The sequence below is a fragment of the Lissotriton vulgaris genome, chromosome 2_1 (genome assembly GCF_964263255.1).
Source record: "Lissotriton vulgaris chromosome 2_1, aLisVul1.2, whole genome shotgun sequence".
Taxonomy (NCBI): Eukaryota; Metazoa; Chordata; class Amphibia; order Caudata; family Salamandridae; genus Lissotriton; species Lissotriton vulgaris.
Window position 1 is genome coordinate 1803693749 of NC_141687.1, and position 25896 is coordinate 1803719644.

General features: G+C 45.1%; 1 protein-coding gene across 2 annotated transcripts in view; it reads right to left on the minus strand.

The window, feature by feature from the left end:
• CARS1 (cysteinyl-tRNA synthetase 1) overlaps positions 1-25896 on the minus strand; it is a 395563-nt gene that overhangs the window by 20815 nt on the left and 348852 nt on the right. For both annotated transcript variants that reach the window (XM_086957866.1, XM_086957867.1), the window contains one exon: positions 23118-23177. In XM_086957866.1, coding sequence (XP_086813992.1) covers positions 23118-23177 — 60 coding nt within the window. The remainder of the gene's footprint in view (positions 1-23117; positions 23178-25896) is intronic.

The following is a 25896-nucleotide window of genomic DNA, read 5'->3' on the forward strand; positions in this document are numbered from 1 at the left end:
GTCAAACGATGCGCTAATGTCAGACTTGATGTCCTCCCTGAGCTCCCTCTTGAATTCCTTTAGCGATACCAGTAGGTCTTCTCGAGTGAGCGCCATCCCGCCGGACGTGAGGGCTCCTACCTCTTCCTCTCCAGGCCCAGTTAGGGTAAAGTAGCTACAGACTCTACTAGACTGAGTTGTTGTAGATGGCATAAGGGCACAGGTTTTGGTTAGCGTAGAACCGCTCCCTCTCCGTTTGGAAGTTAGGTTAAAGCTATGTAGACCGGCCACATACAGGTGTTCACCCCAAGCCCAGGGTCCCTCTGCTTCCATAGAGCTCCAGGGAGTTATACAGCCTGAGTTAGGGTGTTGCATTGCTGAATGATCCTCGCTGGCCCCTGATGCTTACTGAGCTGTCCGGATGCGTCCCTCCCCTCTCCAGGCCCACTATTATCAGCAGAGTTAATCCCCAAGCCTAGGTCACCAGTCGTGTGTGGCCTCGCGGCGCCATCATAGGGCAAGGAAGAGACTGACAGTTCCTTCAGGAACCCTGCCAAAGTCTTGAAGCCCCGTCGGGCCCCACGGTGCAGCCGGGAGTCAAGTCTGAGGAGGACCCCCTTTCTACGGTAATCACTGGCCAGACCCACTCATACTGTAGTCACTGATGGGGCCTCCGTTTGGACTGGCATCAGGAAGCATTGGAAGGCTTGGTCACTGATGGGTCCTGTGGTATCTAATGCATGTATGTATGTATGTAAGGAATTTGTAAAGCGCAGGATTCACCCCCATAGGGATATCTCTGCGCTAACATAGAAAAACAGAGAGGACTGGCATAGATTACCATGACCTAAATAATTCCTTCTTCAGGAGTTTCTTGAAGCGCGTGAAGCTAGAGCATTTTTGAAGCTCCTCTGGTAGGGAATTCCAGTATTTTGGGGCCAGAAAGGCAATTGTTTTACCTTAAATTCAAATTTTCTTAAAGCGCGGGACCGCCAGCAGCCAATTTTTTTCTGATCTAAGACACCGATTCGGGCGATACAATTTAAACTTATCTGCCATATAACGCAGGCATTTTCCAAAAACAGCTCTACGGGCAAACAAGCAGAGCTTACACTTTATTCTTTGGCGAATAGGAAGCCAATGAAGCAACTTCAGTAATGGCCCTAAGGTGGTACGAGGTGGTTTATTAAGGACTAAGCACATTTTGAACGATCTGTAATCTGTTAAGAAGGCCCTCATTTGCAGATGCCAGTAGGGCATTACAATAGTCAAGGCAACCTATAATCAGAGCCTGAACCAGGGTTCTACGTACTGCGAGAGGCAGCCAAATTAACACTCTACTCAAAAGGCTCAGGGTGCTATAACTGGTCCTAATGGTGGTCATTATTTGATCTTTCATTGATAGCCGTGCATCCAACTGGACTCCTAGATTTTTTGCCACCAAGGTAGGAGAGGGAGCGGGGCCTAACACCGTCGGCCACCATGAAGGCGACCAGGAGGTGAGTGCAGGACCAAACAGCAAGATTTCGATTTTGGCTGCATTTAGCTGCAAGAAATGATCAGTCATATCTAAGGATAGGAGTAATGGAGTATCATCTGCGTAAGAAAATGGCATGAAGACATAATTTCGGATGACTTGAGCAAGGGGGGGGGCTACGTAGATATTGAATAAAGTCAGCTCAAGCAAGAGCCCTGGGGCACCCCCTTGCTAAGCTTCACAGTTCGTGAGCGGAGTGTACACAGATTGAAAGTTTGCGTGCGCTGGTCCAGAAAACTAATAAGCCATTTGAGCGCCAGCTCTTGCAGACCGATCTCTCTCTCAGCCGGAGTATCAATTGCTGATGAGAGACCATGTCAAAGGCTGCGGTTAGGTCCAATAGGACCAGCATCACTCCTTTATTGTCATCCAAAGCCATTTTAATATAGTCTGTGACCCCAATGAGGGTTTGTCTCCGTTGAGTAGTTAGATCTAAATCCGGACTGTGAAGGGTCAAGAATGCCGTTAATCTCAAAGTAATCCATTAACTGTGTGTTGGCATGGCTTTCCACCATCTTACCCATTAAAGGAAGAAGCAAAATCGGGTGGTAGTTGGAGAGCACTTCAGCGGACACCTGATCTTTCTTCTTAATGGGTATTACCTGAGCGGCCTTCCAGTCTAAAGGCACACTGCCTTCATATAGTGATGAGTATAAGATCTCAACAATGGGGGCTACCAGAGAAGAGGCTAAAAGAGCGAACTTATGTGCAGGCATAATATCCAAGGGAGATTCAGATTTAGCCTTTTTTAGCAAGGCTTCCACTTGTGAAACATCAATATGTTTAAACTGTTTCAGACCATCTCCTGAGTCCAATCTCAGTACTAATTCGGAGTTGACACGTGGCCCCTGGTCCATTTCTTGGGGAAATTGTTTATAGATCAAATTGATTTTGGCATCAAAATATGTGGCTAGACTGTCACAAAGCCCCTGCGAAGGGGTGCTCAACTATAGTCACTCTCCCCGTCGCAGGGCCCTCTGCTTCCCAGCCAGGACCGAATCTCTGCGGTATTAGTCCCGGGGTGGAGTCTCGCACGGCACCAGTGACCATGCGGGCACCACGATAGGGTCAGGAAATGTCGGCAACCCCTGCCGCAAGACTCTCCAATGCCCCAGATTCTCGCCGGGACTCAGGATGCAGCCGGGGGGTTATTCAGGTCCAGGACGGCCTCCCACCGCTAATGCCTGCTGGTACACTCCCACCTTGTCATAAGAGCTGGTGATGGTCTGGCCCCCTTCACGACCGCATGGAGCGAGGTGGTGTCCGCCGCACCCACTGGGACCCAGATCCAGTTGCCTCTCCGCCCAGGGCTCCAGAAATCTGCCCCCAGAGGGGCCTGCCCATACCGGTGCCTCCTTTATGCCTCTTGCCACCATGCAGAACAAGGGATTCAGTCTCAGTGTGGCTCTCAGAGTTCTGCGAGCACTGCTTCCATCTTGCAACTTTTCTCCTCATGCAGGTCTTCAAGCACCAGCCCCGAAGCGGGTCTCCTGTGGTTTCGTGGTGGTGCAGTCAGTGTCTTGCTGCCCTCGCAAGCTTTATTCCTCCATTCCAGGTGTTCTTTGTTGTTATCTGCCCACCGTGAGGACCAGATTCATGGGGCTCGGAGCAGAGCCGATCAGAATCAAGTCCTCAAGGCCATAATGGCTGGCCACGCCCCCCAGCAAAGACATTTTGACAGACCCCCAACCACCTAAACGAAAAGAAGACAAGGATAGTCACCCAAAACTCAATCATCATCTTCACATTCTAACAAACATCAAAGGGGCCACAGACAGATGCCTCATATACCGAGGATCAGAAAGAGGTGCCATAAACTGAACCATTCAGCAGCCTCTAGCTACAAGGGAGAGCACAGTCAGGAGTCAGGCACAAGAGAAGGGCTGGTCCCGAAGTGCGCTTTATATATCACTGAAAAACATTTCACTGAAAAAACAAAGATATAGCTGGGTTGGCTACTAAGATTTTAGCATATATTAAAATAAAGACCTTCACTGAAAAACACAAAGGTTAAAGTAGTGTTAATGTTAGGTGCAGGGAAGCAACATGAGCCAATATTTAAAAAAAAGAAATTTGCTAAATATAGTTTAGTGAACTAACTACAACTTGGGATCCCTTCATTCACTTCTTCTGATGTCAAATATTATATCACTCATGACATGGTAAGTGACTTAATTGATTACATCAACATCATCCAATGATGCTGACGGTGTTCTACTGAAATTGTAAAGCAGGAGTAATTCAAAAAGCTTCACCTGAGCTTTTTCTTGTTTAAGGAATCAACCGTAAACTGACATAAGCTTTGGTAACATTTAAAACATGTTTAATCTCTCAACTCTCCTACATTTAGTGACACCCTTTGTTTTAATGGTATTCTCATGCCCAACAATTAAAATACCTCCATAGGCTTTAATGAGGTCACCTAAAGCAAAACTAGCTTGAACGTCTAAGCAAAAAGTGTTCGTTTACAATTCACCTTAATGAGAATGCCTTCTTAAATACTTCACCTGACCAATACGTTTGAGTAAAGGTTAATAGGTATGGTTACCACTGATAAAGGAGCTTCAGCCAGGCTTTGTAGACAACCCACTATAGAGTGTTCAAATACAATAAACACAGTTCTGAGATGAGCGCAATGGCATACAAGCATAGAGCCATGGTTACAAGCACACTGACAGTTAAACCTTCGCTTAGAGGGTCATACCATCAATTTATGTTTCTGAATATTGCGCAATGAAGCAAAACTTTAAGGGTAGTTTAGCAACTAGATGTTCCACTTTATATTCAATTTGGCTAATGCACTCCATATGAACTATTTAACAGGGTCATGTGCCCAGTTATCCACCAGTGGATAACACAATGTGAAGATCAGCATTGAATTTCCTAATTTGTGGCTACTGCCTTTTCATTTAGCCAGAACCTGCTTTGAAATGTGACTATGCAGCCCACATCAGGTGAATTCATACATTAAAGTGTTTAGCAAGAAGTACTGCTTGTACAAAAATCTTTAAAGCTCTGCAACCTTTTTAGTCTTTTAACATGTCATGAGTGATGTAATATGTGAGGTCATAAGCAATTTGTGACAGGGGCATGTCACAGTTAGTTCACTAAACTGTAACTCAATACTTTCCCTAATTTTGGGGTTTTTTAAAGTTAGCTCAGGTTTCTTTTAAAAAACGAACTAGAATGTCACTTTAATCTTTGTTTTTGCAGAGCGAATTTCCACTTTTAGAAAAATAATAAACATATTGAACACATTTTTGTGCATTAACAGGTTCAGTGAATTCAGTAGCATCTCATCATGCAATATTAACAGCATCTCTTCCTTCTCCTCCCTAAGTTTAGTTAGTAATTTTGGTTAACACAGAATGTCCAGATGTTAGCCCCTTGAGAGCAATGGGGAAAAGGGAGTCACAGATAATACCTCTGTATTCATCCCAACACCCCGAAATCTTTGCCCATCTTTGGGTGCAGCCACAGCAGCCCTCATTTACCACTTTCTCAGCCAACATACTGCCAGTCTCTCCGTTGTAGCACTTGTTCCGCATCCCCATAGTCTTGCAATGTTCCTTCTGGTTATTGCCCGTCCCAGTGTGATCCATGCTTGCTCCATGCTCCATTTCGTCCCAGGTATTTAGTAAGCACCATATTGCAGAGGTGGTCACAGTACCACTGCAGAGCGAACCCATACATTCAACAATCTATCAGTATGGTAAAAAGTGCCTATTTGTCCAGAGCCACACCTACAACACTCATTTGGTCTAACTACCCATCTTGAACATAGTGAATTGAGCATAATAGTACAGTGTAGTATCTTATGTTGAACTAAGCAGAACCTCGCCTGTATGACCACCTCTCTGGGGAATGCAAGGGCCTCCATCCACTCGTCGCTTTCTAGGCCGTCTAAGTTCCGGGCCCACCGTTCCCTTAAACACAACAGGGCATTAGGGCCATTATTGATCAGCTTTTATATGTCAGAGATGTAATTTCCAAGGCATATATTCATCCAGTTGCCTGTCCTCTAGGGGTGAAGCCTCCTGGAGTGCTGCTCCTTTCGGCAATGCTGCTCTAAGTGGATGTTGTATTTGTAGGTATTGATAGGTGTCAGTGGAGGCCAGTTCATTGTCATGCTCTAGGTCTACTAAAGGGAGGAAACAATTAGGTCCCATTTATGAAACACTAGTTTTATCCCTAGGATACCCAACTCCGTCGTATCCCACAGAGGTGTTACTTGAGTAATCCTGCCCCTCCAGCACAGGGCCGTCATAACTGTATGCCAGCAGTGTATCACCACTGCTGGCAGACCATGGATGCTTTGCATTTTAGTAGCACTGTAAAGAGCCCTAAGGCATATCCCCATGGCAGCATCACCAGCCTACCCATCTGGAATGCAGGTTTGCCCAATGGCAGGAAAATCCAGCTGTTTATGGTGGTCAATTGCGCCATGTAGTAGTATTTCTGGATAACGGGCAGGGCTATCCCCCTGTCATACCAACCCCCCATGAGCTAGTAAAGCGCTATTTGTACCTTGCCCCATTCCAAAGCAGCGCCTTAAAATTGCTTTCAATTACTGTGAAATATGAACTGCGAACCGTATAGTGTGTATTTTGTAGAGCATGTAGGGAACTGGGTAGGAACATCATTTTAAACAAGGCGGAACTACTGAGAAGCAACAATGGCCGGTATCTCCAATGTCGGAGATGAGTTGTAATATAAATCCTGAGGTATCAGAACTCCTCTGTAACTATAAGTCCGACACAGTCACAGGGTAGTAAGATGTTGGGCCCTGCTCGATATAGATTAAGGATTTTCACCAGTTGATTGTTTAGCCCGATTAATAGCCAAATAAAGTAAGTACCTGCATCAATCTGTTGAGTGTGAAAACTGGGCCTGTCATATAAAGCAGCACATCATTGGCTTATAATGATATTTCGTCTTCCCATAGGTTGGTCCAGTGCAGTCTGCGGACCAACGGGTACTGTCTAACCCAAGCCACAAGGGTATACAGTACCAAAGAAAAAACCAAGTGTTGACAAAGGACAACCCAGCCGAATGCCACGTTGAAGTCTGACTACACGGGAGGTTACCACGTTGACATTCACCTGAGCTAACGGGTCAGAATACTGGAGGCCCATCCACTTCACAAATCGAGGGCAGATTCCTAGTCTGGCTAACACCTCAAATATATAATCCCAATCCAAAGTATCGAATGCCGTATTGGTATCTTCAGACTTCATAGCTCTCCTGAGGTGGAAGCCGGGAGATAGACCAGAGCATTACCAGCGCTTGGTATAATTTTATTAGTTGTGTTTTGAAAACCTATTTTGCGCCGCCAAGCTTTTGTATTTTAATAAGATTCCTGCACATTGCTAATCGCATCAACCTTACTGCCAGAATCGCCCCATATTCAGCCGAATGAGGTGCTGAGTGGGAGGCGGCATTTCAGCAGCCATATGGGGCGTACACACAGCCCCAGCGCTCTAGCACTCGAGGCTCCACTATAAAAACAGAGAATACATCCGTTCGCGAGACTTCATAGCTCTCCTGAGGCAGAAGCCGGGAGATAGACCAGAGCATTACTAGCGTTTTGTATAATTTTATTAGTTGTGTTTTGAAAACCTATTTTGCGCCGCCAAGCTTTTGTATTTTAATAAGATTCCTGCACATTGCTAATCGCATCAACCTTACTGCCAGAATCGCCCCATATTCAGCCGATTGAGGTGCTGAGTTGGAGGCGGCATTTCAGCGGCCATATTGGGCGTACACACAGCCCCAGCGCTCAGACGCGGTCAGCGGGCGCGCTGGAGTCGCGCCGAAGTCCAGCCCGTCTGCCCCCCGTCCGCGCCAAGGACGGGCTGGGGGCTGCCCCTTCTGCTCAAAAAAACAATCCAGGTCAGATATCTAGAGAAGAGTTATTGTCATTGAACCCCAGTTGTATGCAATGTCATCATGCCATAAATGTAGACAAATGGCTAGGGCACATTTGTTGTATTGCCTGTAAACAAACTTTACAACCCCATTTAAAGCAGTCTTCGAAAACTATATACATGGTCATTAATGGAGAGCTAATTAATGCCCGCTCCATGTGTAAGAATACACTACACATGTATGACTTAATCTCAGAGACCAATCTGGACTGCCTCTTAGTCACGGAAACGTGGCTTAGAGACTGGTCCAGCCCAGACATTGTACGTGCACTGCCACCTGGTTATAGGATACAGAGACTAGATAGACCCGTACAAAAAGGGGGGGGGGATTGCTATTATACATCGAGAGACCCTCAAATGTAATATTTCGGAACTACCCGACTTCAAAGGAGCGGAATGTTTAGCCTTCAACCTACAGGCCCATGACTCCTTTATGTTCTCCGGAGCATTAATATATCGCCCACCAGGACAAGCTAGCAACTTTCTGGAAAGTATGGGTGACGTTCTCACCAGCTTGACGTTAAAGGCCGCCAATTTTACCTTACTGGGAGACCTAAACCTGCACCTTGACAGCACTAGTGACCCAGATGTGCTGTGTTTTAAAGACATTATGCATGTGTTGGGACTGACAATACTTACGACTGATCCTACACACATAGCTGGGCATGTTTTAGATTGTATTTGCTCCAATCTCAATACTATTAAGGTTTCCACTCCCTTGCTCCTAACTTGGACTGACCATAAATTTATCGCATTCAGCCTCAAAACTGAAGAAACTAAGGTCGTAAAACCAGATATAGTGAGAAACGAGAACCCGATTCCATGCTGGGCGAAAATTATGAATCACCCAGATCTACCAAATTGGGTAAAAGAAAATAAACCATCGATGCATGGGGAAGTTGTCGCTGACAATCTTAGCTATGAGAGATGGATGAGATCCATAGGGGAGAAACTGACTTCCGGGGGAGCCAGAAAATTAAAATCTAAACAAGGGAAAATCTCAGCCCCTGGGCTCACTAGTGAATTAAAAGATACACTGTAAACAGTACGAAGATTAGAACGAAAATGGCGTAGGCATTATAACAACGACGACCAGGAAATTTTTAAAACAGTTAGACGGAAATACCATGCACTAATCAAACGTAGCAAAATAAACTATTTTACAAATCGGATAGAAGCCTCACAGAACAATCAAAAGGAAATTTTCTGAATTGTTAAAAGTTTTCGAAATCCTAAATTCCTATCCCAGGAAATTCCACCCTCACAGATCTTTTGTAACGAGATTGCAAATTATTTCGAACAAAAAATTATCAATCTTACCAAAGATTTTCCTCTAACCCCTCTAAACGACGAAGACACTGTACAAGATAATAACCTTGGGTCAATCAGCTGGAACACCTTTGCCACGATTGATCTTGCAGACTCTTCACAAATCATCTAAAAAATTAAATCTGGTTCGCCACTTGACCCCTGCCCCCCTTCATTGATCCACGCAATTAAAGATGAGGTCAACCCCGTGATCAATGCCATTGTTAACACATCACTCCAATCCGGAGATGTTCCCATTGTCTGGAAGACTGCAATAGTAAAACCACTGCAAAAAAAGACCTTTCATGATCCTTCTGTCTTATCAAATCTGCGGCCCATCTCACAACTCCCCGCCATATGTAAATGTGCTGAAGCCCTTGTCAATAAACAGCTCTCAACATTCCTAGAAGCAAATAATATCCTACATCCAAATCAGGCATGGTTCAGAGCAAACCATTCTACAGAATTAGCACTTCTGTCAACAACGGAAACCATAAGAGCTGCACTAGATCGAGGCAGGAGGGCAGTTTTAATCCTCCTCGATCTATCTGCAGCATTTGACATGGTGTCCCATGCCATTTTACTACATCGCCTTGTTAAGGCTGGCATAGGGGGCACCGTGTTAAAATGGTTCAAAAACTTCCTGTTGCATAGAAAACAGATAACCATGCTCGGACAGTTCCATTCGGGGGAGAAGGAGATTGGTTCAGGGGTGCCACAGGGCTCAAGTTTGAGCCCTACTTTGTTTAATCTTTATATGGCGCCCCTGATCAACCTTATTGCTTCCTACAATGTAAGTACTATAGCATACGCAGACAACACTCAATTGGTCCTGGTTCTGGACGACAATACAGATAAAGCAGAACAGGTTCTGAAAGAGTGTCTGACCGCGACTTTCAACTGGATGCATGATAACCATCTTAAATGTAACTCTGCTAAAACAGAGATTTTACCATTTGTTAAAAATAACCTCTTCTCTCCACACACCTGCTGGCCATCTGATGCGGAAGCCCCACCAAACACCATCAGTGCAACTCGAAAACTGGGAATAAAATTTGATGAGATGCTCTCTTTCAAGCAACAATCTAGAGAAGTGGCCGCCCTTTGTTTTAATATCATAAAAGGTCTCCGAAACTTTTTCAATTTCCTGCCTTTATCAGCCCGCCGTACAGTAGCAATTGCATTAGTTACATCAAGAATTGATTACTGTAACAGTCTGTATGCAGGGGTGGCAAAATCCACCTTGCACAAATTACAGATGGTACAGAACTCGGTGGCGCGGCTGGTTCTAAGGTGGCCCAGAAAATCATTAGCATCGGCCGCCTTGGACATGTTGCACTGGCTTCCTATTCAGAAGTGCATACTGTTCAAAATCCTTGTGATCACTTTTAGAGCTTTTCATAAGCGTGGTCCAAAATATCTGTCCAACAAGTTCCACAGATACCACCCCACTAGAGAACTCAGGTCAGCTACTGCCAATTTGATGACTGTCCCCAAGTTCAGACTTGCCACCAAGGGAGGAAAATCTTTGGCAGTTTTAGGAGCTAAAGCCTGGAACAAACTCCCCGCCCATCTTCGCACAATTACATCAGAACAGACCTTTAAAAAATCACTAAAAACATGGATCTATGGCTTAGCCGAATCAGTTTGCAAATCACTTGTCTGATTATACAAAACATCTACAATCAGTTAAAACTTGTCAATTTACTAGTAATGAAGTCGCAGCGCCAGGATGCTCCTTGGAGCGACAGCGCGCTATACAAATACCTCAACATCAACATCAACATCTAGCAAGAGTACCAGGGCATTTTCCTGGAGATTACACATTACCCTCAGAACGCCATAAAGGCACATCAAATTGAGAATGGTACTCCTATCAGGGATTAACCCCAACTGGTTCGGATGAACTAATGTTGTAATCACTTTAATTAGATGAGAGGCAAACATCTAAGCCAGGATCTCACCCTGCAAAAAGAACAGATGATGGACGGAATGCTGACAAATCAAACATTCACCCCCTTGTCACAGATCTGGAATGAATCAATTTTGTTTTTTTGCTTGCCACGTCATTACAGTTTGAATCCAGCCATATGAAAATTAGGCTTGGCCCTGCTCCCCACTGACAGGCCAAGTCCTCCTTAGACCAGAAACACGCATCCTGGGACCAGTTGTGGGGCCAAACATGGTAAATAATAAGTGGTAGTGTCTTTCGAATTTGAATACCCACCCTCTAGAGACAGCTGTATAGCCAGCATAGCCAACCATTTTGTAGCCCCATCTACCTGAAGCACGATAGGTATTACCCATCATATGAGTCTCTTGGAGGAGGACCACATCAGGTGCCAGAGGTTTGATGTGTTGCAAGACAACTCCTTTTTTATGTTTGGCCTGCACAGCACTTGTGCTGTGCTTTAATCTATTGTATTAAATATAGCCTTAAAAGGGACTTACATCCCGCCTTCACTTCTTATAGGTCCTTGTGCTTGTCACTTTACTTTTCCTTGTTTCTATTGGTTGTAGGTGTTCTATTTCCTGTTCTTCTGCGGTTGTTTCTCTTATCAGTTTCCCATCGTCAAACTACTGTGTTCATCCCCTTTGGTGGAATTTCTTTTATGCACCTCAAGCAAGGGTCGGGAAAACAAACTAAAACCTAACATGAGCTACACCCTTGTGTTCTAGTTACAGTGTGCAGTGGGCTAAGCGCGCAGTTATCTCTGTGGAGAGCTTCCGATGCATATTTTATTCATTCTCGGCGCTCCAGATGAAGCAGGACCATCTAGTTAGTGCCCCTGAGGCATTAGCAGGGACAAACATGTGTGATTTACTCATTGTGTGCACCCAACAGTCCTACCCCCCATACCCCATCCCAGGCACAAGCAGGCACCCACTTCAGTACTTGTTTACTGAGTTACATAAATAGCCTGGTGAGTCTGTAGGAGGGAGCTGGAGCTGGAGCCCAGTCGTCATTTCTTTAAAAGGGACTGTGCTGGTGAGTACACTAACCTGGGCAGGCTTTGGCTTGTTATAAGTGCATTGTTTCACACCACGCGCATCCATCCACTCTACACCCCTTTATTGTCATCACCCATTCATCCGTTCAATCACAATTACTATAAACGTTAAATTAATCTAAACAATATGAACTAGCTGGCACACAGCCTTGACACTAGGCCAGATTATGCCCAGCTTTTGGATTTTAATTAAAGCAGAGAGAGCAAATAAAAGACAAAAGAGCCCAATAAATCATGCGCCCTCTCCATCTGCGGCGGAAGTGACAGCCCCCGGCCATACCTGGCTAGCCCCTGCCTCTTCCCTGAGGACGAGTCTTACAGTCATGTTAGATTAGCCCCATCCCTGGAGTCGGTGCCCTACAGACGGGTTTCCCTTTAGCGCACGTCTGACTTGCTCTAATGCCCAACCCTCACCTCGTCGCCATGATAAAAAGGGTGTTCCTGCCGTACATAACAGTGCTGCCTTGTTCGCACATTCTGGCATATTTGCTTTTGCTGAGTAAATGCATGCATGTAGCGTTCTGTACCCTCACCCTTACCATCAATAATTATGGCTTGTGGCGCTGACAATAACACATATACTATTACCAAGAAAAACTGGGTGCCTTGAATAGACGTACGAATGATGCCTATCTGATGTAGGCCCTGCAGGATTCGGACCGGTGACCAGCAGGTTAGCCACTGACCTCAGCAGCAAGGGTGCTATGTCATGTGACAGGGGGTGACAGCAGCAGTAGGTACCAAAGCTTAACCCACTGATATATCTGATGCTATGCCTCACCTCACTCAGGATTTAAAAAAAAAATTGCATTCAGTTTCACCTCTGCGTCATGAACACGTGTGCACATATAAACGAGCTGACTCTGTCAAATAAAGACTGAGAAGAAAAGTACGTCATGGCTCTGCAGAACCTCACCAGAGAGACTCACTTGTACTCATCGCCAGCAGATCACCTGCTTTACTAATCCTACTATAAAACCTCTTGCAATAAATAATAGAAAATACAACCTGTTACATTGTTTCTTGCAGCGACTTCCAATAAAGGTCGCCATGGACGGTGTTCGGCCATCTTCGTGGGACTTTCGAAAAGCTCTTTGACATCATTGTGTGCTCAATAAATGCCACACACGGATAGGAATTATATGCGCACTCGTGATCACCAAATACATTAACACACCTATCAATCTGAAAAATGCCAGCCTGAACAGAAAGCAGCCGTTTTATTGGGGATTTTGATGTGTAATTTAGTATTCCATGTGCTGCTTCACAGAAGGGCCACAGTGTAATACGGTGCCCCACGTGAATACACTTCTGTGCGACTGCTCAAGGTTACAATGGCTGCTGCCTTCTACAGTCTCTTTCACTAATAATGGATTAATCCCATTTAAAACTTGATTTATCATAGTACTAACCTATTTACCTATTCTCTCCACTTTAATATAACACCAGTAACAGCACAATATATTGGCTGTCTTAAAAATCAAATCATAACACTTGAACAGACTATCAGTAACTTATATTGCACACCTATTCACCAAGCTACAACTTACAACAAAAAGCAGCTTATTATTAATCACATAGATGAAACTTAATGAATTTACCAATGCTTGTTAATTTTCTTTCCCAGGCCATCAACATTCCAAGATAATAGTTTTATAGCCGATGTGCCAGGGCCATCTTCCGTAGCTTACAGTCTCTTCGGTCTACTAAACCTACCATCAAACCCGGCGAGATGAGCAAGGATACCAGGTGCACGCATGAGAAGTTATGTTATGTTATAATGTACTTGTAGAGTGCAGCTTTCACTCAGAGGAGCATCATGGTGCTGATAAATTGCAATGTCAGTGCTGCACAAAATAAGTGTACTCTCAAACAAAATAAAATAGCAAATAAAACCACTGAACACCCCCTTCCCTGCCTACCTGCCCAGTGGACTAGAAACCCACTCCTCCCAAACATTGCAGAGTGCCTGTCGCCCCAAACCAATACTGAAACATTATGCCTCTGAGGTTGTGAAGTGCCAGGTCTTCCTGCCCCCTACGACTTGCAACTAAGAGGTGACATAATGGAGTATTTCCAGTCTTGTTCTCTAAAGACCATCTTAACCTCAGTAAAGTTGTGTGAGGTCTGGATAAAAAATGATGACTGCATTGTCGTATTTGACAGGCGGGCGCAGTGGGCTGTCCGCAGAATTACACAGTGATCCCTGAAGTTAAGGATCCTGGCTATGATCGTGCAGGTTGGGGCACCCGGCTTGGGCAGGGTGCCCGAGATGCTATGAGCTCATTCAACAGAAAAGTATTTTTGATAGACCTCTGGAATGCAAAGCCTTCAGGATGGGGTCCTCAACGAAAAGGTCCACTGCGGCCCCTCTGCTTTCTCTAGAACCCTGAGAATATGAATGTTATTGCTCCTTGAGCATCCCTTGTAGTCCTCCACTTTCCCCCCCAAGACATCCGTAGAGTTCCTTAACTTGTTTCTTAATAGCCGCAGTTTCACATGGAGGGTTGTGAGCGAGTCTTTAGCCATCTTCATTCTTGCACTGATATTGCAAAGGTCCACCCTACATAGTGTGACCTCTGTGGAGACCATATCAATATTTGTCTCTAGAGAGCCCTGGACCTCCTGGTTTGCGGCCATAAAGCCCTTTTATGTGTGTGCATCACCTTCTTGCGAGGTTCATCAATAGGACTCTGTCTTTACTCCATTACGGTTTTACTTTCCCCATCATGGGGAGCTCAAATAGGCCAGTTTTGTTAGATGTGCCATTCTGGCATCACCGCCCTGGTCATCACCGTTGAGAATCAGAGTCGTTGATTTCAGTAGAGGCCATACTGGTAATAACCGCCACCAACCAGGAGCAACTCCCTGATGAGTTATTCCATTGTGGCCGGTCGGTTTTTCCTACTGTTTGCCTAACTAAGCAGTTTGCTAAAGAAAGGCGGCGGTAGCAGTGGGCCATAATGGCCTCTCAAATTGAAAGTTCTCAGTGTCCCCTGTAGCACATTAGGGACCCCTCAGTAATGTTAAGACGGCCGGCTTCTTTCCAGGCAGGTACTGTCAGGGCCACTCCCAAAGTCATTTGTGGCTGGGGACCGTATAATTGGCAGGCACCTTAGTTTCAACTCACTGGCAGCCCTATAATTTAGCCTTGGTCGCAGCTCTACAGTGCACCGCAGGCTCCTCCACGCTATTGGAACTCACCAGGGGCTATACTGTCTTTGTGGCAAATGCAATTATCCCTGGGGACAGCTTCAAGAGACCACCATGCTTTGGCTACTGGTGATGCTGTGGCCGCTGCTATTGCAGACCTGGCTTGCCTTTTGGTTGATACTGTGTCTCCATGTCGCTGTTCTCCCGGGCCCCCCTTGACTCACCAGGGGGCTCTATACTGTCAATGCACACAACAATTTGATGGACGGAGTGCTAAAACTTTTCAACCACTCGCCCCCAGTCACAGATCTAGATTTAATCCATCGTTCTTTTGCTCACTATGCCACCCTAGTTTGGACCCAGCCATATGCAGATCAGTCTTGACCCTGCTCCTCACGTGAACAGTCCAGCCTGAACTGCCAGGCCGGGTCCTCCCTGGGCCAGAAACCAGCATCATGGGACCGGTTTTGGGGTACTGCCCATCATCAGCCAGACTAGCTTGAATCTAGTGGCACAGCGAGCAAGAGACCCATGGCCACTTACGGTGAAAGTAGCAAACACAAGATGATGGACGGAGTCCTGAAACTTTTCAACTACTCACCCCCAGTCACAGATCTGGGTTTAATCCATCGTTCTCACTCACTATGCCACCCCAGGTTGAAACCAGCCATATACAAAACATCTTGACCCTGCTTCTCATTGGAACAGTTCAGCCCGAACTGCCAGGCCAGGTCCTGCCTTGACTGCAAACAAGTGATCTGGGAATAGTTTCGGAGTATTACCCTCATCAGCCAGGCTAGCTTGAATCCACTGGCAAAGCAAGAGACCCATTCTGGGCATACCCTTGGCCACTTAGGGTGAACATAGCAAGCACAATAAGATGAAGGACAGAGTGCTGGGAGGACCTGGCCGGGTGGTTCGGGCTAGACTGTTCCGATGGGGCTCAGGGTCAAGACTGATTTGCATATGGCTGAGTTTAACTTGGAATGGCATGGGGAGCAAAAGAACGATAGATTTAGGCCCACATCTCTGTTCTGGGGTGAATGTTTGACATTGCTCAACATTCTGTATATCAATTGATCTTTTGGCTCAGCACCGTTGGCCTTAGTGTGGTGAGCAATCCCTTAGGACGGCAAAATACTTGCTGCACCCTTAGGGACCCTCTTTAGTACCCAGATCCTAGGTGCCAGGGGAACAATCCACTAGGGGTGCAACTGGTATTGCCAATTGGAGATCAATTATACAGTTTTAGGGAAAGAGATCTAGAACTGGGGACCTAGATAGCAGGAACCCAGTTCACTCCTGTCAAAACTACATCAAGTACCAGGCAAAAATTGGGGGTGACCATGTCAAAAAGGGTCACTTTCCTACACAACACCGCTCAAACGAAAAAGAATGAGTCTTACCTTTTCCAAGAGAATACAATACTCATTGTCGAAGTGGAAAAACCTGGAAAGGCCATCTACACTGGCATAGTCGGTCACAGGTCTGTGTTCCACTGTAAAGTCCATTCCCTGTAGGTAGATGGACCACCTCAACAGTTTCGGGTTTTCACCTATCATTTGCAGGAAACATATTTTTTTACAAAGGCTTTATTACAAATAGCCTTTATAACAAAATTGGCATCACGACAGCGAAATTAATATGCCTGTCTATATGCCGAATCGTTTACTTTCACGAATGCCAACTCAACACAAGTTTTTACTACGTTACTACTGTGGGAGAGGAGGTCAGGGAGTGTTCACTCTCTTCTTCCTGTTCCTCATCGGTGACCATCAGTATGGCCACATCAGCCCTATTATGGAAAGGCTTTATTTAGGTGGTTCAAGTGGATGACCCTTCGAGGACTCCTGCTAGTGCCTACTTCAACTAAGTAGGTGGGTTCACATCTCCTTTCAAGGATAGGGTAAAGACCACTCCATTTGTCTTGTAGTGCCAGAGAGCCACAGGCTCAAGTACCCACACCTTCTGCCTTTGTTAGAATTCCACCAGTGCTGCCTTTTGGTCATACCAGAGCCTCTGCAGCACTTGGCTAGCCTCAAGGAGTTTGGATGCTTTCTCCATCTTCTCAGCCATCCTTGAATATAGACCAAGTACCTCCTCCAAGTGCTTCTCCTGGCCTTTCTTTACTAGACACAATGGTCAACTCACAGGATGACCAAACCGAGATTCAAATGGACTAACGCCCACTCCATGGCACTTCTCTGTAGGTGAAAAGCAGGCATGGGAAAAGGACACCCCATCTCCTTCTGAGTTTTTCAGCGAGTCCCATGATCATGTTATGCTATGTTATATCCATTTAGTATAGCGCTACAAATCTCAACTGGAAGTGTATCTCGGTGCATGGCAAAAGGACATCCCATCTCCTTCTGAGTTTTACAGCGATTCCCATGATCAGGTTATGTTATATCCATTTAGTATAGAGCTACAAATCACAACTGGAGGTGTATCTCGGTGCTCGAGCTCCACATTGAAACGCACCTAATAATTTAAAACAGCCAGGTGTTTAGAAACTTTTTACATTGGGTGAAATCTGAGTAGCCGCAAAGGTGGCTTGGAAGCAGTTTCCACGTTGTCAGAGCAGTGAGGGAATAGCCTCTGCCCGATAACTTGATGTTTGGACACAGGGAATAGACAGCAACGCCTTATCGCTAGATCTTAGTGTGCAAGAGGGACAGTAGTAACGTAGTTTGTCTTTATGCTAGAGGGGACTTGCCAAATAAGGCTTTATTGGCAAGACAACAAATCTCATAGAAAATACTCTTCCTGACAGGAAGCAAGTGAGGAGAACAGAGCTTGGGGGCAGAAGGAGCGTTTGCCAGGAGAATACAAACCATCCAGGGTAGCCGTATTTTGCACCATCTGCAATTTAGTCAGGAGGGTTTCGCTGGCTGCTATCAACAGAGCGTTAATGTATTCTAATGGCTGATGATCATTTTTTTCTGCCCGAACAAGCTACCTAGGGAAGAATTTCCTCAGGAGCCGCAATGTAGCAAATCAAGACCCTCTTATTTCTATTTGGGGTTATTTATAAAGTGCAACTGATACTCTAAAGAGTGTCCTGGCACTGCTGTCGAAAGAGTGTCAGTGGGGAAACAAAGGGAGAAATCTAGGGGCTGGAAAAAAGCCAGGACTTTAGCTTTTTTTTAAACACAGGCATCACCTTAATGCATCTCAGGGTCTGTGGAAGTTTGTTCCAGAGGGAGGGCGCAAGAAAGACAGGGCTCTGCCCCCTAACTTAGTCTTCCTGATTCAAAGAATTCTGGCAAGGCAGAGATTTGTAGAGTGAAGATTTTTCTGGGGGGCATAAAACGTAATTCTGTCTTGTAGATAGCCTGGGCCAGTTCCGTAGAGGGCTTTCTGGGTCACAAGCTTATGGCGTCTACTTGACTTTTCATGGACAATTCATGATCCAGATTAATACCAAGATTTTTCGCTGATTTACTTGGACAGGGGGGCAGTCCCATTTCGTAAGGTCACCAGTCTGGGGACCAGAGATGTTGAGCTTTGCGAAACAGCAGAATCTCGGTCTTCTCATTATTCAGCTGGAGGCAGTTTTTGGACATCTAGGCTGCAATGTTCCTCATGCAGGCTTGAAAACAACACCTGTCAATGTCCTGTCCAAAAGAATGATAAGCTGAGTATCGTCAGCGTGAGAAATTACTTCAAAAACTGATGCTTTGACAATCTGGGCTAGGGGGGCAGTATAGACAAGATGCCTTTCATGGTTTTGTTGAATTTCTTACTTTAGTTTGTGGGTGATATGAGGTAGTGAACTTGTGAGTCACACCACACTCATTCCACATGGCCTTTAGATAACCAGACATGAACTTACTAACTCTGTCTCACACCACCTCCTTAGGAAAACCAACTCTTGTAAAGATTCTCAAGAGGGCCCTAAGACATTCCACTTAGGACTGTCATTGTTCCTGCAGTTGCCAGGGCACTCTTGAGTATATTTACAAGAGTGGGTGTTATGATCCACTACCACCAGTATAGATCTGATGTCTGTTGCTGTTTGAGGGTCAAGGGGGCCAACAACGTCAACCCTTACCCTTTCAAAGGGAAAGCCAATCATTGGCAGTGGAATTAAGGGGGCCTTTGGGTGGTTACCTGGGTTGCCACTGACTTGACAGGTAACACAGAAGTTACAAAACTCCTTCCCTTTCTGGTACATATCTGGCCAGTAGAAGTGGGTGACTAACCTACTTCACGTTTTGGTCTGGCCAAGATGCCCAGCAAAAGGGATGTCATTAGCTAAAGACAGTATGAACTGCTGAGGCACTAACAATCTTCGAGTGGCACCAGTTTTGGGGTCTCTGGACTCAGTGTACAGGAGTCCCTTCTCCCTTTAGGTTCTGTAGGAGCCCTTTTCCTGGTCAGTAGCTTGCTGGCTCAGGCTCTCAAGAGTGGGACAGGTCCCTGGCACAGATCTTTCCTAGACCGTCTCCCTGGGCCTAGGAGCTCTGCATTGTAAGGCCCATGCTCCTAGGGCTCAGTTCCCTCTGGGGCTGACAGGTCTTTTTCCTGAGAACAGGGGACCTGAGCTTGTGTGTGGCTTGAAGGTGGTTTCCTAGACGTTTTACCTTCTCTCTTGGGGGATCGGGCCATTATTCCAGGCTCTAACTCCTCTTTTTCACTCTGGGCTTTGCTTTGTGCTCTGGGTTTCACACACACACACACACACACACCCACACACACACACTCAGGTATCCCCAAGCACGGCTGCATGGGACTTCAGCTCTACCACAGCTCAGGCTGAGGACTCTATAGATAATTTCTTAGCAGACAGGCTACAGGAATTGCAGAGGATATGACCACCGTCTTTTGGCCACTAACCCCTGTCCATTCTAAGGACACCATTGCATTGGGATGGACCTTAGTCTGGTTATTAGCCTTGATGACTGGATAGATTTCTCCAGTCAAGTACTGCTTTGGGCATATCAGTTTTTCAGTCACCATGGTGACACTAGCACCTGTATCCCTCAGTGCTTCCACTCTAACCCCATTAATATGTGGCTGTTGTCTGAATTTCTCCAGGATACTGGGGCAGATAGCCAGGGCAGCTACATCCACCCCACCCTCTGAGACTAAAGTGGCTTCAGTGTGCTCTCTGACATGGTCAGGGCACACCAAGGATCCCATCTGGAGACTCGCCACTGCAGCAGGAACTGCAGGTGCACTAAGGTGAACCTTTTTGGGACAGTTAGGGTCCCCAGATAGGTGCCCATTGGTCTTACAATGAAAGTACCACATTTTCTTGGGATCTCAGTTCTTACCCTGGTGCCTCCTTTGGACTGTGTATTAGCTCTGGCCCCACGCTCTTGAACAGGTTTTTGGGGGCCTTTAGAGAACTCTTTGTTTTTATCTTTAGACTGCCCAATCTCTTTCCTCTGGGGTGGGGTGGCCTGGAAGGAGGTGGGGGGTGAAGGGGGGGAACTAGCCTGGTGAATGCCACCACTTGGATTCAGCACCAGGTGGCAGAGCAGACCTGCCAACACTGGACACAGCACTGGAACAGAGCAAGTACCAGTCCCCTTCCCAACCAGGCAGTAGTCAAGTCAGATGATAATATACCGGTCAGAGTCAATAGGTGAACGACGATCAGCTGACGTTCCTCGCGGTCAAGAGCAATGTTAGACTGGACAAACACTTCTCAACCTCTCAGAGGAAAGGTGACATCGACAAAGGGGAAGAGTCCTCAAATTACCGTCTGAGCTGGATCCGGAGTAAGAGCTGGACCCACAGTTCTCTAGTTGATCGCCATGGGCCACTAAAGTTCACCTTCCATCCACCACAGTGTGTGGACCAAACGTGGTCCAGGATATCTCTGAATGGAGACTAACCAAATAAGGAAGACAGCAGAGTGGTGGGGGACCGAAAGGAGCTCAAACAGGTTTTACAGCACTGCAAATATCTTTTAGAACAAAAGAAAACAGAAAACATTAAAAGAACACATCAGCTCTACCTCGAAGGATGCAGAAAAAGGCAACTGATGTCAAAGTGCTGGGTGGCACCATATATGGATGGTTCTGTGACGGGGAGGTGTTTGCGCAAACTTGGAGCCACGCTGCCACTTGTCGGTACAGAAGAACTATTGCAAATTTCCCAGATCCATTGCAGGAGAAGAATCTGCGGACAGTGTCCAAATGAAAGACTACTTTTGCCACCAGTCAAGTTACTAAGCCACTTCGATGGTGGCATGGCATTCTCCATGGTTACAGGTGGAGTATGCCTTGGGCTGAACCTGGTGGCAGCCTGTTAGATCTAAAATACTTCCAATTGTTTCATGATTTCTCCTGTAAACAGTAGCCAATAAATATATATTTAGTAGAAGGTTGCATATTGCCACCTAGGAATGCTGATATAAGTCACATGGTTTGTGGTCCTATATTAATTATGCATTTACTTACTATACAATAGATTAAAGCCCAATGACTATTTTTGAGGACTGAACTACGGTTTTCTTTAGTGGATTAGGGCACTACATTCTGTCTTTTGACAGAACAAATTAGTAGTAAATGCTGACCAGTTTCCAGTGATGGGCTACATGGGCACCATCTGCAGAACCATTTACTTGTGTAAAATTAGTTTTGAAGATAGGTGCCAAGCTCCTTGAGGTGGATGATTAACTGGCATATGAAACACTTGGAAAACTCTCACACAGGACCTGGATATACATATGAATTGCTTGGAAACAGCCAAGGTGATTTGACATATGATGAGCTCTGATATGAAAGAGAAAGAGTAGATGGCCATTCAGTGTGTTACGGGTGCTGCTAGGATGCCTGAATTTTGATTGGATCAAGTGCATGAAGCAAAACGAGTAGAGATTGAGAGTGACCTATGATGAAAGAAAGATTGTGTGAGAGTCAGGGAGCTCTTGGCAATCTGTCAGAAGCAAAAAAGCGAGCAAAGTGACTGAAGCCTGGAGACTACAGCTGGAGAACTGATTTAAGAGCATTTGAAAGCCCCTCTGATACCATTTAAGCCACAGTTCAGAGGGACGTTCACCAAAGATTTGGATTGAAGCAAGGTGTTGGGGTACAACCATATATCGTTTTTTTTTTTTTATAGTTGACGCCCTTGCTGATCACAAATACTATCAAATGACAGCAAAGCGTGGGGCAACAAATTGAAGTTGTCAGCCCCTCCAAATGACACAACGGGGGTGGTGGGGGAGGTCAGAGGAGTAACATTAGAGGGCGGGGGGATGGTGAGGCGGGAATAAAGCGCTCCGAAGTGGCAAGAGAAACAGTGAACATGGTTGGTGCGTAATGGAGGAAACAAAAAAAAAATGACTAAAAAAAGCTGAGTGGGAGCAGAGAAAGTAACAGACAGAATTTCAACAGAGAGCACAGTTATATGAGTGGGTAAGCAGTTCCCTGGATCAGAGCAAGAAAAAACACGCACTTGCATGGAAGTGCTAAATCGAAAATTAAAAACATTTTCCTTGACAGTGACCAGTGGAAGGATATAATTCATCCCTACAAAAGGATGGTAAAGAAGTTATACTCAAGGGGAGGGACAAATACAAGAAGAGGAAAGGAAGCCATCAAATAAGAAGCAGGCAAATGAGATTGAGAAGAAAGCCAACCTATGGTAAGCAGTTGGCTGACCCTAGGCCCACGTTAAGTAGCATGATTATCCAGAATAGGTCTCAACAGACAAGACCTAAAAATGACTTAAAATGGACCATAACAAATTAAACAAAACTGTCAAAAGCTTGACAAGCTGAGTTTAACTAAGTCCGATTCCTCACTGAGAACATAAACATGATATTAAAACACAGCCTGGGCTTTTTCTTTACAACCTGTAGCATCATGTTACCTTAAATGTAGCCACTAATAATCTCTGTAGAGTAAAACATCTTTTTAATATTTTTTTTTCCTAGAGAATCTTTCTGACGTATGGAAATATTCCTGCAGAATATAAATCTACAGAATAGAAAATGAGTCTTTTGAGCAGGTAGTTCTAGTCATTGTTAATCAATCAATAAGACACTATTATTATGACAACAAAAATGATTTTACTTATCACTTTAAATTCTTCAAATATATTTTTCTTGTGTACGTTTTACTTAAAAATAACTATCACAGGATGTAAAATGTTTAAAGTCTTAATTTATACAGAGCAAAAATATATTTACTAATATTTATAGCTCCACTCAAGTGTATGGTACAAAAAACGTATAGTAGTTACCTCCTGCTCTTGTTTTTTCCTGGCAGATTCCTCCCTCTTTCGTTTTTTCTCTTCCTCAATCTAACAAAAGAAATAATCAATTACAACATTGCAAGGGAAACACTGCTCTGAACTGCTTGTTCTCGTAATGAAATAGCACTCGGAGATTAACGGTGGGCACCCTCATGTGTCAATAACATCTACATACCTGTGGTTTGGCTCACATAAGACAAATGCATCACCACTAAAGTGAAGCAATCTCAAACCAGCATCCAGAGGAAACTAATGTTGAACATTTAGGAACAATATGCTCCATTTCAGGTTTGACACCACCATCATTGTGCTAGGAATGTGATAAAAGTGCATACATATATCATAAAGTGTATTCCCTTGTAATGTTTTTTTTTTGCAATCCGGTTCTATTGCACTGACGTGATTCTTATATGTGTACTATGTTATTACTCTGTGCTGGAGTTGTCATCCATTCCAGAATCGGAACCTCAGGTGAATTCTGATCACTGGGAGATTAGAGGAGGGTTGCAGCCAGAGGAGTTCTCCTGTATGACCCAGGTCATTCCACAACAAATTACTTAAAACTTTAAGCAGTTGCAGCCCTGACTACCTTCCAAATACTTAAAAAAATACAAAATAAATAAAGGGGGAGGTAGAGGAAAAAATAGGAAGAGGAGGGCTCGTCTTCCAGACCACACACCTAGTAATCATAGTGAGCCCCTCTGTTTCATGAAGGGTATTTTTCTTTCCACTTAGATGTTTTTCTAAAGGAAAACTATGTGTTTTACTTAAATAACCCTCACCCACCAGGGTTGACCCCTTGGTGGCATGCTTCATAATCAGGTTATTCCTGTCCTGCTGTGGAACGGTGTGTGCTTTGACCTACGGAGATGTGGGAGTACTTATAGTTGGTACTATGAGTTGATGAAGTGTTGAGGTCCGAGTGGAGGGAAAAAAAGAAATTAAAAACACCTGGATAGTAGTAAAATGTTTTTACAGTTGCCCCTATGTCTTATGGTTAAAATCAGGGGAAATTATGGTTTGGAACTAGACGATGAGGACTGGAGGGAGGCAGTCTCCTCTCCAAAAGTAGTGGCAATTCAAATGAGACTCAGGCTTGTGCATTTAAAAATTCTTCACAGGTCGTATGTCACGGGGCCCCGGCTTGTGCACATTTGTCGGGCGGAGAGTGGGGATTGTCGGAGGGGGTGTGGGGAGCTTGGAATCCTTATGCATATCTTGTGGCATTCTGCAGAAATACAGCAATATTGGGTTAAAATTCATGACAAGATGCGAGAGGTGCTGGGGGTGGAGATTATACCGGAGGCTCGAAGGTGTATCCTAAACTTCTGGGAGCCTACAGACTTGAGTACACACGGGAGGCAGTGGGCGACCCTGGCGTGTATGATTGCCAAACGCAACATTGCTCAGCTGTGGGGCGCTAGCCAACCACCCCGGGTCAAGAGGTGGATAGAGGACTTGGACTGGTGCATGTACAGGGAGCGGTCGGTCTATGTTGCCAAGGGTTGCCCTGCGAAATGGGGGAAGGTTTGGGGTGCTTGGAATAGTTACAGTGGAAATATATGTGTTCCTCCAGTTGCTCGGGAAGAAGTGGTAGCGCACGAGTCCCTGTGATACCTAAATGTAATTCTGGGTGTATTATTTTGTAATATGGAAATGCACATATGACAAATGTGATGGCGGTATACGTCACCAGATGCCTTCTCTTTTTTGGTTTTATTAATAAAAAGATTTTTTTTTTTTTAATCGGGGAAAATTGGGAACATTAAGGATACAATGTGCCTAGGTTACTCTGGTCAACTTGTTTCTAGCCCTACAATTCGGCTATTCTTCAGGACCAAAGATGCGAGGGTTCCTTGGTACCGCTCTTAATTTTAGTGTATATATAATATTAAATATATATAACACCCATTGATGTCATAATCTTGGTAGATAACAACTACAAGGGACAGAAAAAGGCATGGTTATGTTAATAAAATCTATAACATGGTGCTGTGTGCCCCAACAGTAAAACCACTTCACATGTGTGGAAAAACGGGATATATTTTTCATAATAAATGTGATCACTTCTAGTGTTAGAACAAAAAGGATACACTGTTCCCCCTAAGTTGGAGAGACGGAAGAACCAAGGACAGTGAAAAGAGGGGGGAAGCCACCTTTCGGAACTAAAACCCTCACACACCCAGCAAGCTAGGTGTCATGCTTCATCATCTGGGTTCTTCTCCTCGTCAGACTGGCGCTGCAATGTCTGACGGGCACTCGCGAAGGGGCTCTTTGTCGGAGATCTTTTGTTCCTGCCAGTTGGTGCATGCGGGTATGAGGGTTTTAGGTGAAGTGTAGGCGTGAGGAAATAGTGCAGTAGTGCAGATTAAAAAAGGTTAGGAAGTCCACAGGGATTTTTATTAGTGTGGCTAGCTACCTTATTAAAAACAAAACAGGGAGGCACACACACAGGTGCTAAGATCCGGTGAGGTGTGCTCTACCTAGCGGTCAACATGTTTCATGCTAAAACAACATGTTTCATGCTAAAACTAGCAATTCATCAGGACCTATACAAAGACTGTCCTACACATATCGGGAAAGGACAAGTATTACCTTCCACAGGTAACTGGTGGCAGGCCAATTGGAGAGGCTCCAGCTTCCTCTCCACCTTGCCAGCGTGCGGGTAGGTCTAACCGAGAGGTCCGTCCAGCGGACAGGTACCAACTACAGTGGTGCCTACGCTCGGGAGAAGTCCGGTGACGCCATTCTGCTACAACAGTAGGGT